The following is a 19,426-nucleotide window of genomic DNA, read 5'->3' on the forward strand; positions in this document are numbered from 1 at the left end:
GTGCTTTGCTAAAGGGAAGGCAACAGGTCTACCTCTGAATGATGGGTGAAGTGGTTCTGTTGGGTGTTTGGGGGTTAAATGTTTAGGAACTACTGGAAGGATGTCAGTCCTCATCATCTTTCTGTCCTTCAACTCCTGAGCAATTGATTTTTGCCCTGTTATGTAAGTTTTCTTGCCTTGAATGTTGACATGGTAATATCCTATGTCAGTAACTCTGAGAAAAAGCTGGTGAACCACACAGCAGCCTGGCACATCAAAGGATTACTCACAGAGTTGTGTCCAGCATGACCTTTACCCTTAGTGAAAAATGTCCTTCACACAAGGTAGAGGTATGAGAGTGCACTGTTAAAGCTGAGACAAGGATTAAGGAGTGCAGAACAGAAATGATCTGTCACCACACTTCAAAAACTGCAATAAGGTAAAAGAAATTGTACCAGGGTTTCTGCAAGGTCAGCAATGAGAGTTTCTTCTTTTCCACTGTGCAGGAAGCTGGTTGCCTTCCTGACTTTCCCGTAGAAATATTCTTCTCTTTCCTTAGTTTGCACTGATGGCATACTTCAGGTTTTACATGCAATCCCAGAAAGCTTCTTCTCTGGTAGGATGGTTGTTGGGAGCCCTCATATTCCTTGAATTGGTGTTACCTTAGGAACACCAGATGCTGCTTGGAGTCTCCAAGTCATTCTCATGAGAGCTGATCCTGTGATTCAAATATTAATCCTTGAAGCTACTGCCTTTCTCCTGTTTAACCCCAGCACTCACTCAGACTCCAGCTATGTCAATTCTTTTGGACATGTCAACCCCTGACAAGCATGATAGGTGAAAGCAAACAGATAGACTCTCATTTTGCTCAGGATTCTAACAGGCTGTTCCTTTCATTTACATGTCAGCAAAAATGTACAGGTCTGAAAACAGTAAGAAACATGCATGTGTGCTTTTTCTGGCAAGGAGCCTTTGCCACCCTAAAGAATTCACTTTTCTTCATCTGGGTTTTCAAGATAGTATTAGCATCCGATTTTTGGAATCATCTGGCTTGATTTTAGGCCTAAGAACTGTTGGCAGCAAGTTCTCTTGCACTGAGTTTGGACTGGTGCCACAGGTAAACACAAACTTCTCGTGACTTCCTCTTCAGTCTGTTTTTTTTTTACTTTTTTTTCTCCCATTTGGGGATTTTCTGCTTTCTCTTCTGTAGAAACCTCCAGTCAAACTGGTTTTTCCTTTCTGGCAGTCACCATAACAGACTTGTTATTCCAAACCATTTCCACCAGAGTAAGGGATCTTCAATTTCCAACAACCATTGCTGTTTCTAACCTGGATTTGGCATTCTTCAGGGCTCACAGTACTTGGTGAATTTGTGTACACTAGGAAAATATCTACAGTGCAACTATTTTTGAAAACAAAACCATCAGCCAGAATGTGTAAGTTGCACTGAAACAATTTTCCATTATGACAGCAAGATAAAATTGTAAGCAACAGAGGAAGCTCTACTTGCAAGATCCAGTGAAAATACTTTTTGTTAACTTTTTACATCCCCTGACAATGCTGTAGTATGTATCGGGTGCTCGTAAACCTGATGCATGTTACGGCTTTGAGTGTTATCAAGGCTTTTTCCTACAGCTCAGCTTTCTTGAACATAAAAGTCCAAGTTCTTTTTGAGGAGTTCACCAGAAGAGATGGAGGTGAGGTCTTCTATGCACTTTAGTTAGTGGGACATAAACCCAAGGTTTTGATCTGTTATTCTGTCAAAAGGCACATTTTGCAGGTCCTGATGGGACAGCTGCATTCTGCCCACGTGTCTCATATGATGTTTCAGGTATTCTCAGCTTCCCTTCCAGCACCAGTCTGTGTAGTTGCTGGAAGATGTTAAACAGTTGTTTCATTCAAACAGTGGATAAAGAGATCCTAATCTCCCATACGTGAGCTCACAAAGCAGTCAGGATCCAGATCTCTCTGGATACCACAATATGAGCTTTCTGTTTTCAGGTTTTTTTCTTTGGGTCCTCTATTCAAAACTACACTTATGACTGCAGAATGTGCTCTGTATAGCTTTTACATTGCAGAACTCAAATCTGTGTCTGTATAAACACTCTCTCGGTGTATCAATATGCACATAAAGATTGTCTGCCTAGGATTATCTACTCACAAGGAAGAAGATACACTGAATTTAGTGGATTCAAGCTGGTCAGAAGGAGGGTCTGCATGTGCCAGTCTAAGCTTCAGATTTTATCAGTGCTTCATTCTTAGTCTGTGTTTTGCAGTGGCTCCACCACTTGCACCCCTGGGAATAAAATGTCTAAGCACACACAGTAGAAAAATCATGTCCCTTTTAAAATAAGTAAATAAATAACCTTTCTTCTTTTTTCTCTCTTTGCCTGTCATCTTCCCTGTTCTCTGAGATCCCATGTGGCAGAAGTTGCAGATGATGAGTCTCATTTCTGCTGGAGCCTGTTAACCTTTCTGTGTGAATGACAGTTTTCCAGATTTAAGTCTTAGTCAGTGTTTATGTTAAGAAGAGGGTTAATGATGATCCCCATAGGCCTCTCGCTCAGAAAGCAAAAACATCTGCTAAGCCAAGAAGTGGTTAGTTTGCTAAATTTAGAAGGAAGAAATGCATTTCCCAAAATTTGCACTGCGTCTTAACAAATTTAGGGAACCAGTGGGGGCAAGCAGTTGTGGAAGAAATAGTTTATTCATTTTTTAGTTTATTTCATGTATTTTCAGTTAAAAGCGGGATTGTTCTTATTAAACAGGAGGGGAGTATTACTCATATATCTGAAACATTTAATGCAATTGAACTCTTTGTGCATTTGTTTAGATTAATAGCTGGATACATACCAAAGTCTGTGAAGCTTAGAGATGTTCTGCAGTACATACTTAGTGGTGGAGAAAGTGAGGTTGAAATGGATGTCTGTTAGGAAACTCCCTTAACCAAACCCATAGACCAGGAGAACTACAGATTTTGGCCATCTCTCTACCTCCTCACCAAATGTGCCCCAAATTGCCACCAGCAGTCTGGCTGCTTGCAGGAGAAGGTCGCCTGATGAATGGTGTGTGAGCCCTTGGTTGCAGCCATCATCATCTGTCTTTGCTTTTAGTGTCTTGGCCAAAGCTGTCATCAGTAAATAGGGTTCAAACTGGACTTGTCCTGTTTTGTGCGATGGCGAGGGAGCATTGATGGCTGGTACCAGTAAAGCCTCTCCTGACAGCAGTGCTCTTGATGACTTCATGATGGCTGGGGCTGTGGCATGGGGCAGCAGCCATGGTCAGTGACAAAACGGGACCGGTTACGCGCTCCCAGTCATGCTCGTGCAGCAAACTTGGGTGTCCAGGAGAGGTGTCACCATCAGCGGCCTGAGACCTTCCCACTCTCGTTGCCCCTCTCCCTCTGGAGCAAGCAGAGTGGCTGGTGCTGCTCTAGGGAAACACATGGCTTTGCTAAAGGCTGTACAATCCTCTCACTTGTCCGTGGTCCCCAGCAGGCTGGCGGTGACCCAGCTCCAGCCGCTGCATCCCCCCTGGCCGAGCAGAGGGCTGGGCAGATGCTTTGAACCGCAGATCCTCAAACTTCCCTGGGCGGATAAAGAGCTGGCGGTTTTCAGGCATGACTGTACTTTGCTCTCCCTCTTGGTGTCCTGTTTAACCTTTTCATCTCCTGACACAGCAGGCTCTCCTTGCTGGCGAGATGGGAGGTGCGGATGGGTGAGGGTGTGTTCCTGTGGATAAACCCCACCAGTTTTTGGTCATCCCCACGCAGCCCTTTGCCAGCCCCGGGCAGCGCAGCATGAGCTCTGCTGGGAGGCTGGCGGGCCGTGGGCAAGTACGGGAGTGCAAGCTGAAAAAAGGGATAAGCAGGGTGAATTCAGAAGAGCTTTGCTAAATTCATGTTTTACCTGTGTTAGAGCAAAAACCTCACGGCGAGACCCAGCAGAGCCTCCCTCCGCCTGCGGACACGCTCCGGGAAAGGGGTGGGCAGGGAAGGGAAGGGAAGGGAAAGGAGCGGGAGCCGGGCAGAGAGCGCCCCCTCCCGGCTGTCGCCCGTGTCACCGCCCGTGTCACCGCCCGTGTCACCGCGGCTGGAGGGATGCGGGGAGCGGGGTCGCGGTGAAGCACAGCCTTCCTACAGCCGCCAGCACACGGGGCACGGAGCAGGTGCCAAAGCCGTGTGACAAGCACATCACCGATCCGTGGGTTCCCGACCCTGCTGGAGGCGGCGCTCTGTTCCAGCAGCATCTTTAGCACTCGCCTGTGTGGTTTGGGTGCTCTGTTCCACAACAGCGGCAGCTGGTGCTTCAAGACTGGGGCACGGCGCCCGTGAGCCAGGGTGGATCCCAACCAGCTCTGCTTCTCCCTCTTCCCTTCCCGCTGCCCTGCTGTGCCCTCACACGAATGCTGCCTCCTGGTGGGAAGTGGCTGCAGAGTGGGGTGGAGGGAAAGAAGGGGAGCGCTCCTCTAGCACTGTGTTTAAAACATAGCGATGGTTTAAATTCGGCAGGAAAATCGTTAGCCGCTAAATTTTGCCAAGCCTTCTGAGGGATTTCTGCTGATATTTTCAGCAAATGACTTGGGAAAATGAATCCTTTAGGGGTTTGAATATTACTGGAGGCTGTTTTCATGATGTCTTTCTCAGTTACCTAGAAATACATCAGGATAGTGTGAGTTTGCTTGAAGGCCAACCTTGGAGCCTAAAGTATTCAGGTGTTCTCAAAAACAGAAATCCACAGTTTCCTGTTTCAAATATGCTGGAAATTGGAATATGTTTCCTGCTGGAAATATTAACCGGATTGTAATGGCTTAGCTGATTTTTATATATATTTGGGGGGGGGGGGGGGGGAAAGGGCAATATTGATGTTGGCCCTGAGAACTGCAGCAGAAACTAAAAAGAAAAAAAATGTATTTTCCATTTCACCTCCCTAGAGACTTAGGGTGTGTGTTTTTCTTGTGAAGTATCTGCCTCACCTGTGACTTCATATCCAAGGAGAGTGGAATTAAAAGTCCTAGTGCTGGATGGTTCCATATACATACATATATATATATAGTTATTTGAGCCTGGATGAGATGTTTGCAAAGCTCTTAACTTACCTGAAGATAGTTTTGAGATTCTTCACTCTGAGAACTTAAAACCTTAAAGATGTGCCATAATACCTCTTCCTTTTAAAGAGACAAGCATTTTGAATGGGTTTGATTTCTTGTTTGCCATGGGCATTTTTTGATGTAAGGCCATTGAAATGGTTGAGTGAGAGCATAAAATTGTTGAAGATCAAAAGCTATTAAAATACCTAGTTTGTTATATTGATCTGTGATTTAGTACTTGATCTTTCCAATCCTTTGGATGTCGAAGTACGCTCTCACAAATATAGCATGGGTTTTCTGTCGTTCATGTTATTCTCAAGACACGATTTTTCTTTTAATTGTCATTTTGTTTGTGGAGTCAGAATACCTACACAGAGCCATGTAGTGATTTATTCAGTGAGAAAGGAATGTTCATGTACGATTACCTTCTCTTTATTTGTGCATTTATGAATCCTTTTTTCAGAAATTCTTATATAGCTGCTACTGCTGCTCAAATTGCCATGGTTTTTAAAGAGAATAATGCTTATTGATAGTTCCCACATGCACTGGCAGGCACATCTAAAACCTGTACTTTTGTGTTCACAGCTTGCATAATATAAAATTTAGAGATTGCTTGTCAAACTAAGTGTCAGCTGAGTTTCCTAGGAAACTCACTGAAGATATTTATAAAACTACAGATCAGCTTAATAATAGATATAATAATGTCAGTAGCTCATTTTTTTTTACTTTATTGGTCCATTTTAGTTTGCTTTAATTTGTTGCTAAACCGAACCACTGCATTTCCAAACAGAGCAGAGGAGACCTTCCTTCCAATACCTTGCCTAATTAATTTCTTAAGAAAAGGTTAGTTTCTGCTATTCCATATAAGGAAATGTAAAGCACCCTATGTAAAATTAAAAAGAACATAAATGTCATACTAGTTATCTGACTGAATCCTTTATAAGTAAAACCACAACTGTGAAATAGAAATGTAAATATTGTATCATGTTATTGTTCTATTCACTGTTGAATTTAATGTATGAAGTTCATTGCACATGCATGCAAAACACTCACTGCAGAATTAACATAAATCCTGAGTATGGGTTTCTGTAGAAGCTAGATAAATAGAAGACCTGTTAGTATTGTAAAAAGGCATAATTCTGTGAAAATAATTGCATCCCTGAGCTGAAAAAAAAATCTAAAAAGCGAATAAGTGATATTTGGTGTCCATTTTTTTTCATTCTTCTGTTATTATGTTTTCCTTGCACTGATTCTTTGAGTTGAGACATCAGCATTGCCACAGTTGATCTTTTTGTACTTTAAGCTCTTTAAATAGAAATTTCAGTCATGTAAATACAAAATTTGCTGATTTGTATGTGTGTATATATAGATATATGTATAAAATAATCTATATTTTGTCAAAACATAATTATTCAAGACAATTAGGATTAGATGAAGTTAATGTTCTCTAGAAAGCAGTTTAGAAAAATAATTTAAGTTTTCCCATTTTAATACAGTAATGAGAATGAAGTTAGTGTGTGTAGAAATGAGGCAGTACTGACTCCGTATCTCATCTGGAATCCATTTCTTGTACCAAGTATGTACATTTGCCTGTCAGGACTATTTTTTGATGCTGTTCTAATTAGCCAAGTAAGGAGTTCATATGAAGGATATTCAAGTACTGATTTTTCTTTTGAAAAGGTAAGAGTGTAGCTGTCTGTGTTTCTCTGTGTAAGAAATCTCATTGCACACTTAATGATGTCGTTGCAGAAGAAATCTTAGGAAGCCTGTTCCTCACACACTGAAAAGGTTAATTTCCTATAAAGCTACAAAATTTATCCCAATCCTAATAGTAGCTGCATGTGGATTTATTGGATGCTAGTGATACCGTTCCAGCTTGTTACAGCAAGGTGGCAGGTAAAACCTTGTAAATCATTGCATTTCTTTTAATACAGCTTACATGCACACAGCAACCTTACAAGCATAAATGATACAGCTGCTGTGTCAAATTATATTTTTTAAACACATTATATTTGTCAGAGCTGGCTCTCTTAGCTGTGGTCTTGCAATTTAGGGTATTCAAAACTGGTCTTTCTACTGGGAAGAAGTGGAAGATGACTTCAGCTCATAAATAGGATATCTAATTAGGAGACTTGCCTCTTTCCCAACCTGCCATGGGTTGTGTGTAGTGTAACTGCATTACTCCTCGCTCCTCTGTTCCTTACCATGATTTGCCTGTTTGAAACATGCAAGTGCTATCAACCAAAAACATCCCTTAAGTACTTGTTGTATAGGTGAGAAAGTTATGAGTTAGCACTTAATACTGTGTTGAACCATTTTGGATAAGTTCTGCCAAAATGGTCCTTGTACTGTGGAGACAAGGTGTATTGTCTCTGGTTTACACACCAACTTCGCAAGACATGTTTCTGCAAAAAAGCCAATTCACACTGTCTTGCAGGGTTTGTGATAGAGTTGTATTTGTGCACAAACACTGACTTCAGTCCACACTCTTAAGTAGATCCCTTTCTGTGTCAGACATAGTCTGTACTTTGGAACAAAGAACAACCATGTTAAGGAAAATTATTCTAATCAAGAAGTTTCAGCCTGGAGGCATTTTTGCTTTGGGCTTATTTGCCTTCTTTTTTTCATGTTCTGTGCTGCCAGTGTGAGGCAGGAGTTCTCTCAATAATAGGTGTGTCACTTAAAAATGCATCACTCTGTTGCGGTGTCTGCATGAACCATGGGATAACTGAAGTTAAACTTTGCTCAGTCAAGGTGATGACAATTATCTGACCAAAAGGTTCAGCCTGAATCAAGCTGCTTTCCCATGGTGACTGTAGCTGACTATAAAAATGTACTTTTATATTCTTTTATAAATTTATAGGGCTTTTGGGAGTATTTGTGAAAATATGCTTTTTCTTCAGCGTTTCTTCCATATAGTTTTGCTAACAGGCACCCGCTGGGTTGTGCTAAACAGTGATTTTTTTTTTTAAACCCTGTGCTTATCTATCACACCTTGATCATTGAGAAAGAAAAGCTGGATATTCTAACTGTAGATACTGCATTTTGTTTCCCTGCTATAACAATGGAGGTTTGAAAAGGAAAAATATATTAAGTAAATATATATGCAGTGTATTTTCTTTTCCTTTCAGTTCATATCCGTGGGAAACTGCTATGAGAATTACAAACAGCTTTTAGGGGGCTATTTTTTCAACTGGCCAGTGTGTGTGACCCCTGTGTTAACAGTGAGTTACATTTTAAGTCAAGAGTTCACTGTTTTTTTCTTTCTTTCCCACTGCAATTAAGTGGGACACGTATTCCATGTGCACACTCAAGTAAAACTGGGGAAAACATGCCTTTTGATAAAGAAGTCTTGATAATATTGTAGTGGGATATGTCAGCCAATGGGATATTCACTGCCAAATACCATATAACAGTGTAGAAATTCAAGAAAGCTTCTAAGTGCTACAGGCAGTCTGGGGAAAATGAGCCAGTTGGGCTCACAGAGATCTAAGAAATGGGTGGAAGTGAGAGAGGAGAACCTGCCTCTTTAGAAATAAATACAAAATCACATTTTTATGTCTGTAAGTACTGCCATTCTAACACATATTAGGAAAGAATTAAAGCTTGAAGAATCTTTTAAATAATCATAGAATGTAGTTCCCCGCTGATATTCTGGTTTTCTTTTCTCTTGCTCTTCCCTGCAGCTGTAAGTCTCTTTTTCACTCCGTGCGTGTCACTGAGTTTTGGTGACACAAAGAATCAGATTCATTAACCGCCACTTTCTGTGCTTTAGTTGCAGTGTTGGAGGGCAGCAAGTCAGTCCAAAGCTTTTTGTACATACCAACAAGCATTTCTGCTAACATTACTGAGATCATAATTAACATAACATTATACTTCATCAGCATTATACTAAATAAAGGCACCCTTTAGGCACATTTTCTATATTAAATCCCAAAATCTTTTTTAAGTCTTAACAACCACATGATGTTATGATCTGTGGTTAGTCGTAGTATTTTTTAGTGGACCTCACAAAATTGTAACATTTTAACTGTATTTTGAACCACTCGTGAGTAACTGCATAATGGTAACTTTAAAAGTGCTGTATTGAAATGTCTGGGTAAAGTGTTTGTTTGGCTTATAAAATGTAACCTTGAGCAATATATGGAAATAATCAGGCTCCTGACTTTACCATTCAAGTTGTGTTTTACTTCTCAGCAGGACTGTAAACTAGAAAAGGTAGTGAAATGTCTTCTACTAGATGGTATTGTACATATCTAAGTGCATGTTTATTTTTCTTCTAGCTTTTTAGAAAGAATTGACAGCGTCAGCATGGATGACTACACACCCACAGATCAGGTTAGTAAAAATAAAGGGATAGGGTCTGAACCAAAACTGACATTCATCTGGATTTTCTGTGTAATTTATTTTAATCCCTACTGCAGCTGAAATAGGGCATATGGCAGTATAGCAAAACATGGTCTAGCAGTTTAAGTGATGGATATTAAAGAAGAAGAGGCACTTTGGTGGTGCAAACTTGTCTCTTACTGTTGCAACATCTGCGTTGGTGATTCTTGTAATACATCCATTTTGTCTTCATGCTTCCCATTCTGTGGCCCACAAAAACAAAAGGTGAATGGAAAAAAGAACAGAAAGCATAAATGTAAAAAGTTATGATTTCCCTCACCAGCCTTTGCTACAGAGAAGCAATGCTTTATTTCAGTGGTGGAGGTGATCCCAGAGGGAGACTTCCCATGTCTATCAGAAGGGTCGTTCAGAGGCAAAAGCTTGCAGTGAATGAGGTGTCCAGGATCAGGGGAGAGCACCAGTGGCAGCAGCAGAGCTTGCAAACTTCTCTGCAGGCCTGCAAATTCCTTCTTTGCAGGCTGTGCCCATCTCCTGCTGGTAGCAGAGTTTCTATTCAAGCCTTATTTGCAAGACAGTACTTTTTTTTTTCCCAGATGCTGTGATACATCTTGATGGAGTGCTCTAATGGTAAACACATTCATGTTAAGGCTGAACTGGTGTGGTCTTGAAGGAGGGGCTTCACCATGTTGCCTGGCTTCAGCTGCCTTTCCTGAGCTCAGGCTGTGTGCTTTCCTTTGCTGTCTCTTCAGCAAACATTCTGAAGTTGTTATTTTTCAGTGCTGCTATCCCTCTGTCATTTAGCAGTCTCAGCCAAGATTGTGGGCCACATCATAAAACTCCAAATACAGGTGGCAGAAGAGAATGCCTGCACTGAATATTTCAGTCTAACAACGCAAGGCATATAACAGGTGGATGCCCTTAAAAAATAAACAGAATTGTCAAATCTCACTGTGCAATTAGGGAGTGAAATTCAGAGAAATCAGGTGACTTGCCAGAGATCACCCAAGGAAGCATGCAGAGAAGAGCCTGTTCCTTCAGACCCAGTTTAGGTCCATAACCACAAGCATGTCCTATAGTCGACCCAATATAGGATCAATTATTCAAACACTCAGGACATTTTCAGACCAAAGGAATTAGCACTGGGGTTTGCTCCATCTAGACCTCATGGTTTTAGCATCAAGATCACTCACCTGGAGAGAGAAGTCAGTGAAGAAAAGCCTCATTTTTGCTTTCATTATTTGCATTAGAGTTGGCCTGTTTGTTCCTGGGAGGCCCTTCTCTACCTGAAGTAGTCTTTCATCACCTAGAAATTTTTCCTGATATTTCCTTTGGGGAGAAATGTCTTGAAAGATCAGAAAAGGCCCTTGGTATTTGGCAGGTGGAAAACTCGCTCTGATAGGAGGATTCTCTTTTGCTTTTGTCCTGTTGCGCTGTATCAGTTGCCTTGCTGAATTAACTGGTAAAATTAACTTATTTCTTCTCTTCCCTTGCTTTCTGGTTTTTGGGGTATTTTTTTGCAGCATAACAAAGTCAGCAAGTGACAGAAAATGACAGTAACATATAAAATAACTAAAAGTATGAAATAAGTGGTCTTCAGCTGAGTGCATGCAGCTGTCAAAGCAGCCATGGTTTGCCTTGGCTACCAGAAGCAGTAGACAGTAGTGTAGGGAAAAAAGGCAAGCTGTGCCTGCACTCAGCACCACTGGCTGCCTACTCCCCTTGAGAACTGTGGAAATTATTATTTTTTAATTATTAAAGGAGAGTTGGTTAAGTTGTAAAGTATTGGTAGTTTAAAAAATAGGAAAGAAATGCCATATTTCTGCATGACCTAAATTCTGTTCCCTTGTGCTCTGTAACAGAGCTTTAATTACTCAGTCACAAGCTATTATTTCGATAGGATTCCTGTCTCATTCAGTACAAAAAAGGGCAGAGTTAAGGTTGCCTGGGCAACTGTAAATCTGGAGTTTTCTAACATTTGAATACTTGACTTTACAACATGAATAACATTTTTCTTAGTTTTATGTAACTTCAGAATTCATTATCCTCATCACATATCAAGGTGTATAACCATCAAGAACAGGTTTCAGTGGGCAGTAAGGAGAACATAGATGAGGTCTCCTGCTTTGAGTGCACAAACCAAATGCAGTGATCATTATTAAGTTTATTTACCATGTCAATACAGACAAATGACGATTTACCAACAGGTCTGATTGAACTTTCATTAAATGAAACATTTAAGACTTTTCATGGAAAATAATATTTCAAGCTTTTAAGAGCAAAATTAGGTTAGAAAAAAAGCCTTGCTAATCAACTTCTGTGTTCGCATTTCCAGGACCTATTAAGATGCAGAGTGTTGACATCAGGGATTTTTGAAACAAGATTTCAAGTAGATAAAGTAAATTTCCAGTAAGTCTGTTAGTAATGATATGTGAATATCATACTCATTTTTAACAGCTTCATTTAGATGTCTCTGTTCATGTATGTACGGTATAGCAGGCTTGGGATGGGAGTGGCTGGACTTTTGTTGTTTGATTTGGCTTTTTAGCTCTCTTTCCAGAGGCCCTAGTAAAATTACCTCATACTTTGCAAAAATAGCTTTAATTAGTTATGTATATTCACTATGTTCTATAGGTAGGGTTGTGTGTGGCTTCTTGTAAAAACTGGTGCATTAGTAAAGCACTGTAAAACCATAAAATACCCCTGGGGATGAGAGCTCACAGAAGTCAGTGGGAATCCTCCCTTCTTCCAGAAGGCAGCAAGCTCTGTGTTTGTCCAAGGTTTTTGCTGTGTCTCTAAAACACCCACGGGCAGACTGGCTTCTCTCACCACTTCTTGCCCAGAAAGGTGCCAGCGTTGACAGGGCTGAGCTGCCTCATGTCCTCCTCCATACAGAGATGCCCTTTCCCCACCACCATTCAAAATATCCTGAAACCTGTACTTGTTTGTAGTGCAGTATTACATGCCATATGCACTGCTGGGGACTGGAAAGGCCAACACTTGTCCTTGAAGAGTGTATTTTTCATTTTATGGGTTCAGTAGCCTTCTCCTGGCAGAGCAGGGCAGGTGGAGCAGTGCAGCTGTCTCTGACATGCAGCACAGCATCAGCAGATCTCCCTCCTCTTCAGGCAATATTTTATTGCCCCTGTCCTTGGGGCTGTCATATTTTTAAACTGAACCCTCGTGCTGTGCATGCTTTATGGGATTTTTCCTAGTGCACATAAGTGATATAACATCCTATGGCTTTTTAACAGCATGTTTGATGTAGGTGGCCAGAGAGATGAGAGAAGAAAATGGATCCAATGCTTTAATGGTAAGTAAAAACATTCCGTGTTTTATTTTGAACTTTTTCCCTGAGGTGTGAGCAGCTTAGTGTTCATATCCACACACAGTACCTCACTAGCACAGAAGTCCAGTGTTACAGATAACTTTTTTCTGGTATTTTTGGCTGATTGGTGAGTAATGGCGGTGTTACCCTGAGGAGTATGTGCTGGGATAACAGAGATGTTCTATTCTCTCTCCTTTCTTTCCTTCTTTCTTTTGTGTGTTCTGCCCAGATGTCACAGCTATCATCTTCGTTGTGGCTTGCAGTAGCTACAACATGGTAATAAGGGAAGACAATAACACAAACAGACTACGGGAATCCCTGGACCTTTTCAAAAGTATCTGGAATAATAGGTAAAACAAACCTCATTTCCCACCCATCCTCCCCAGTTTAATTACAGTTCAGCTCCTTTGAAAATAGGACTTCCCTTGTTGTAGGCTTAGATTGTTTATTCAGAAAACAGCCAGGCTGGGCCCGGTCTCAGAGTGTCTCCACAATGACTCCCCTCCCTGGCAAGGGCTGTGGCACAGGGACGGTGCACATGGTATTTCACCGCTCCAGCCAAAATGATGCAGGGCATGGGGACAGCTTGAGAATGGCGAGCACCCCCAGGCTGGCTGCTGCAAGGGAGGCAGGAGAAACCCTCTCCTGGCATCACTCTGCTGCTTGGCTGAGACCAAGATCCTCCGAGGAGCATTTGCTCTCCTCCTCAAAAGCAGCAGCAGGAGCAGCTCGCTGTGCTTGTTCCTTATGCGGGCAGCTGCTCTGGTACGGTACCCTGAGAGCACAGGGTACCTCTGCCTTAGGGGATGAGGGGATGATGCTTCAGACCTAACCTAACTGGAACTGCCATTAAATTGCCATGCTGCCACCGTGCCTGTAAATCGTAGGTACGTAACCAAATAGCAGCCCAAATGGGCTTCTGGTAGAGAACAATTAAAAACAATCTGCAAAATAAGGTGATGAAGTTTTCAGCACATACCTGCGAGGATGCTCTGCACTGAGAAGTGATTGAAGGTAGAGTGAAGGAGGAATGTTAACTGCACATCCCAAGGCACATTGTCACAGTGATGGATTAATTGAGGAAGAAAAGAGACATTCTTTTCTTTTCATTCATCAGGTGTCATACAGGCCACCCTAAAAGATGGGATATCTGTGTGGATGAGCAGCAGCTTAGAGCAGTCTGAGGGAAGGGAGCTTTACAGTTTTTTTTTTAATTTATCACAACCAAATAAAGCAGACAGTAATATCTGATTGTGAACTGTGGTGCTTCTAGAAAATGTCATCAGTTTTCCAATTTGATATCTAAAAGACAATTTAGAAAAAAAATTAGAAAACTGCCCCCTTCAGCAATGTCCACCACAGTTTTTATAAATGTATTTACTGACCTTAGAAATATACCCATTGATCTGCACAGGTGCAGACCAATCAAAACAATCATTTAGGTAATCTTTTTTTTTTTCTCTTGAAGCATGTTCTACACTATTGCACACTCTGCCCACACAGGGATAGTCAGTAAATTTCCTATCAATGTGATAAGTTTTGTTGATTAACATGTCAGAGATAACACAAACATTTGGTTTGTTTTTGACAGGTGGTTACGGACCATTTCTATCATTTTATTCTTGAATAAACAGGACATGCTGGCTGAAAAAGTCTTGGCAGGGAAATCAAAAATTGAAGATTACTTTCCTGAATACGCACATTACACTGTACCTGAGGACGGTAAGGTTTTTCCCCATGCGGGGATTGGACCTGCTGGCATGGCCCAGCCCATAGCTCTCCTCCCTGTCTCTGTCTGTCTCACACACACATTCACAAGCACACACTGTTCCTTGACATGAGCTCCTGGTCAGGTAAGGAGCATGCCAGCAGCCCGTAGCTCACAGGCACCCCTCTGTGGGTAGGGTCTGAAAGGGTTCCGGCTCCACAGCACCTGCCCTCCCCTTTTGAAGGGAGGAACCACCAGTCCCAGGACAGCAAAGCAGCCTCACATCTCCCCCCTTCCCAGATGCTTCTGCATGGGCCTCCCACTGTGCTGAACTTTGTTGGGGATTCATGAGACTTATTTTGCAGCCATTCTTGTGTCCTCCAATACTGTAAATTTCAGTTTTTGAAATACTGATGGGAAACCCAGCAGACCAGTAAGTAAACTTTAATGGAGGAAAACCACATCAGTAGATAGGAAGAGACCTGTGGTGATGAAGCGATCATTTTCTTATCTTCAAGAAGTGTAATGGTTCTTGCACCACAGTAACATATTGCAGAGGTGAACTCTGGTATTATGCCAAGTATATACCAAGGAGAGAGCTCCTCAAAGGTCTCAGGTCTGTCTAGCTAAAGTGGTAAAACTTTTATTTTCTGACCACTTGCCTCTGCCTTACCTGAGTGATGGTCCTGGCATGGTGCTTGCAGCCACCTGTTGGAAAAGGTTTTCATTCTCCACCAACTACCACCAACAGCCTTGTTTACAGAGGTGAAGGTGGTGATGATCTGTTTTCAACCTTCACTTTGTGAGTGTGATTCTGACTTTCAGGTCCAGAGGATTAATGAACCGTCATAAAATCTGAGTTGATCTGGCATCTGTTTTGTAATGCTCAGGGCTGTCAGAAGAAATATTATCTCCATCACCCAAATTTCCCCTTCTCAAACATGCACCACATAGACGGAGATTGAGTGCATATTCAGTATTTTTTTATAATAAGCCAATTGTCAGAAAAAAGTAGCTCTTGGTATTTCTCAAAGGGATCTCACAGTGGATATCTAGAGTGATCCAGAATATTCACACATGAAACAGCTCTCTATTTTTAACCTGTGGTTGTTCATTTATTCTTCAGTTTCAGCTCACATTATTTAAGGGCAGCAGCATTGAATTCCAATATGCTGTTGATTGTGCTGCTGCTCTATTTTTACCCCCAGCATGATGGATGAAAAATACATTTCCATATTCTGATAAATTCTGGCCTTTACAATGTTATGTTTATAAGCATCTAATTTTGGAATCCTAGATGAGAGATAAGACTGAAAGGAAATAAATAGGTTATCTCTTCACTGCATTGTTTTTTACACAGAGAGTAAATACAGTCATTGCATGGCCTAGATAGTGACAACTTCATCTGCTGACAAACAGTTAATATTGAGCAACAAGTCTCCTGCTCAACAAGAATTTAATCCAAGACCCTTTGATGGGCAATATATCTGAAGTATTCTGCTGAATTGGGGCCTGGAATTAAAATACATTTATATATATATCAAAAGGTCTTTCAATGCTATAATTTTTTCCAAGTGTAATCTTGGACTAACCATTTCTAAACTCACATTCCTGCCTGCAGATGCTTTTTTCAGGAGACACTGTTCTGCTGCAGAAACTGAAAAGCTCAGCTGCTTTTTCTAGTCATATTTTCTGATAAAAGCTAAACCCTAACTCCCACTTGTTTTACATCTATATGAACAAACTTGTGGATGTGAGTAAGCCTTTTTGCAATATGACCAATGACATTGTTGCAATGATTTCAGCAATTTTCAAGTTCCTAAAATATGTTGTACGCATAGTCATATTTTACTGTACTCTTCATTTTAGAACTATCTACTGGGAATCTCCTCTAGTATTTAATATTTCAATTTCTGTACTGAAGGGCTACTTCCTTCTTATTAAATCTTTTGTTACAAATAGATGATTGTTTGGTTTTCGTGTTTCTGATGTCATTTGTTTTTAATTGAACAGCAACACCAGATGCAGGAGAAGACCCCAAAGTCACAAGAGCCAAGTTCTTCATCCGGGATGAGTTTTTAGTGAGTAATTTTCATCTTATGTGTGATTCTATCATAGGAAATACTGACAGATGGCATAGTTTATTTAGGGAAAACTGACAGGGTTTTGCAGAAAGCTAGAAGGAGAGGACAATGTCTGGCAATTCCCTAGTTCTTTTTAGCTGTCCATCTTGCAGAACCTTCCTCAGTGCTGCACATTTTTATGCCCATTTTGTATAAAGTCACCTGCCAGGCAAATTGTCACACAGTAGGTGCTAGTGCTTAGAATGGTCATGTACAGTCCATGCATAAACAAACAGGCCTTCTTACTTTTATCCTGCATTCCTTCAAGGAGTTTGGCAGTGATCAGCTGACAGCAGGAATTTTTTTTTTTAAGGCAGATTTTATTATTTTATGCTTAAATAAATTTTCTGGTATGCCACTTAGGAGGTTTACCTCACCTTTGGACTGGTGTCATGGCCCTACTGAAGCATCATAAGAAAGTTTCCTTGTCTAGTCACATTTTTCTTGTAATTAAGGCTTTCTCTGTAGCTGGAGTGAAGAGGTGGTGTTTACATTTTGAAGGTCAAAGTAGTTGTCAGGCACACAATCACAGCCCAGCTCTGCTGTCAGAGAGTGTAATCCAGTATCACTTGTGGCTTCACTCGTTCTGAGTTGTTCCCACAGTGCAGAGCAGTACCAGAGACCAGAACCAATGCTCCTCCATCTATATGTGTATGTTTGAGATAATAAATTGAGCCATTAGAATTAAGAATTTTAAAGTCATTATGCATTTATGAGCATTGTTAGGATTTACAGCTGCTGACGCACCAAGAAAGAAGCAATTTACTGCATTCACACGTTGGGGATTTCCAGTTGCCACCTTCCCCTTCCGGATCCTGAGGAAAAATATCAGATTCTGCTGTGTTAACGTAAAGAGTTACCAAAAAAACTCACTTCAAGTCAAATCTCTCCAGTGATAATGCTGGAATCCTGTGAAGCAGGTGATGATATCCAGTCTGGAAGGCGAGTGGCTCTGAGAGATGAGTTACAGGGAAATTAGGGTGAAACTCCCCACCTTTATCTACTTTGTTGATTTAAGAAGACACATCGAGGGCGAGGTCCTTACCTGCCATGACTCACTGGCATTACAGAAGGAGGCCACCTATGAAGCAGGGAGGGGAGGGGGCGTAGGCGCTGCAGCCACACAGGAAACCCCTGTGGGTGCTGGGGGCAAGGGAAGCTCTTGTGCTGGGGCCAGCACCTGCCAGCTGCCAGGCACTCCTTGGGGCTTGCCAGGCATGGGGCCAGAACAGCTTCTCCCTCATTTCCCTGCAACTGCTGTAGGTTTGGCAGAGAGCATCTCCTCTGTAACACGTCTTCTGTCTCCTGGCTTTGTGCTCTGAGTAACGTGGCCGTGCCTGGAGAGGGCGAGGTGGGAGAAGGCCAAGTAGGAATGGGCACTTCCAGTTCCATGGGGTCAGGCACAAAAGGCTGAGGTTTCAGAGAGGGAGTGATAAGTGGAGAAGTACAGACTGGCAAGGATCTGATGGCCTTAGCCAGGTGCCAGGAAGAAAAGGCCTTTATTTTCTACCTGTGTCTGCCTTGGCTTTGCTTTATACTTTCTTTCCCAAGTTTCTTGATTTATGACCTTTTCCTTGCCCCACTTAGTTAAATTTTCAGGCATGATGCAGAGAAGCCTGTGTTTATTATGCTTTATTGTGATTTTTATCATGGTAGTAGGTCTGCATAAACCATAGATATGCGTGACAATCATCACCATGGTGCTGCACCCCTTAAAACTGCCTGGCTGTAGGAATGGTAGTGGCAAATTTAAAGCCTGTAATTTGAGAAATTTTAATGGGAGGTTAAAATTGACCATGTTTCCAGTAACTATTGCTACACAGTAGTATATGAGGATTAGAAAGGCAGAATATGTCAGCTCATGGTTTCAGGGTTGGTGTGGGGACTGTGGCCCCTTGGGGTTGGGCAGCAGGGCTGGGATCCCTCAGATTTCAGTCAGGGAGCAGCATGGGAGGGATGGCTGAGCCCATGGGAGGGATGCAGGCCCAGCCAGTGCCTGCACCTCAAGGCTAGGCTGGCAAGGGCATCTCCCAGTCCTGGAAATGTATCTTGTGGGAAATCCTCTGTCCCTTAGCTCAGGCACATCCTTTCTTCTCCCAGACTCTCCAGGAACAGAGTGTGTGCTCCTGGATGAGGCTGCTCCCCATCCCTGTTTTGCTGTTCTGCACGCAGGGCTCTCCAGGTGCTGATGTTTTGTTTGAATACATCCCCAGTGTGAATACACCCCCGTTAGAACAGTGGCATGGCCCCTCTGGTTCCTGTCCTGGTTTTTACAAAACCTGAATCTAGGAGGTGAAGGAGCTGCTGTTCAAACACACAGACCAGGATTCCTCGACTTTGCATGTCATCCTGACTCCTGCAGTGCAGTGATGCCAGTATTTAATATTCCTGCCTGGAAAGCACATGTTCTTTCATCAGTGTCCCAGGGGATATTTTTTTCCCCTGTGAACTGGTGCTGAGTAACACACTACTATTCAAAGTGATTGTCGAGTAGGGGTGACAATTCTGCATTTATCTTTAAATGAAAGGACTACAAGAACTGTCAGGTGACAACAGACAGCCCCCTAATATTTTGAAAGTACATCCTTTGGCATGCTGTGTATGTAACCATGATACTGTGGGCAGCTTATTGCCATAGAATGAGTGAAATCAGTGCATGATAAACACAAGCAGACAGTTCTTAGTATTTTTCATGAGGGTAAGCCTCGAAGTAGGTATTGAAAGTAGCATGGTAAGAAAATAATTTTTAGACTGTGTATGAACACCCCTGTGTAATCAGTGTTGAATGTGTAATATCACCTAAATTACTTGGAAAAAATCTGCCATTTCTTGTTGATATAATTATGCAAATCATGG

At 41.9% G+C, this 19,426-nt stretch overlaps 1 protein-coding gene across 3 annotated transcripts in view; it reads left to right on the plus strand.

Annotated features, from left to right (window-relative positions):
* GNAL (G protein subunit alpha L) overlaps nt 1-19,426 on the plus strand; it is a 183,690-nt gene that overhangs the window by 158,086 nt on the left and 6,178 nt on the right. For all 3 annotated transcript variants that reach the window (XM_068192595.1, XM_068192602.1, XM_068192612.1), the window contains exons 6-11: nt 9,351-9,405; nt 11,747-11,820; nt 12,666-12,724; nt 12,969-13,089; nt 14,331-14,461; nt 16,461-16,528. In XM_068192595.1, the coding sequence (XP_068048696.1) occupies nt 9,351-9,405; nt 11,747-11,820; nt 12,666-12,724; nt 12,969-13,089; nt 14,331-14,461; nt 16,461-16,528 (508 nt within the window). The remainder of the gene's footprint in view (nt 1-9,350; nt 9,406-11,746; nt 11,821-12,665; nt 12,725-12,968; nt 13,090-14,330; nt 14,462-16,460; nt 16,529-19,426) is intronic.

Source organism: Anomalospiza imberbis, chromosome 1, assembly GCF_031753505.1.
Source record: "Anomalospiza imberbis isolate Cuckoo-Finch-1a 21T00152 chromosome 1, ASM3175350v1, whole genome shotgun sequence".
Taxonomy (NCBI): domain Eukaryota; kingdom Metazoa; phylum Chordata; class Aves; order Passeriformes; family Viduidae; genus Anomalospiza; species Anomalospiza imberbis.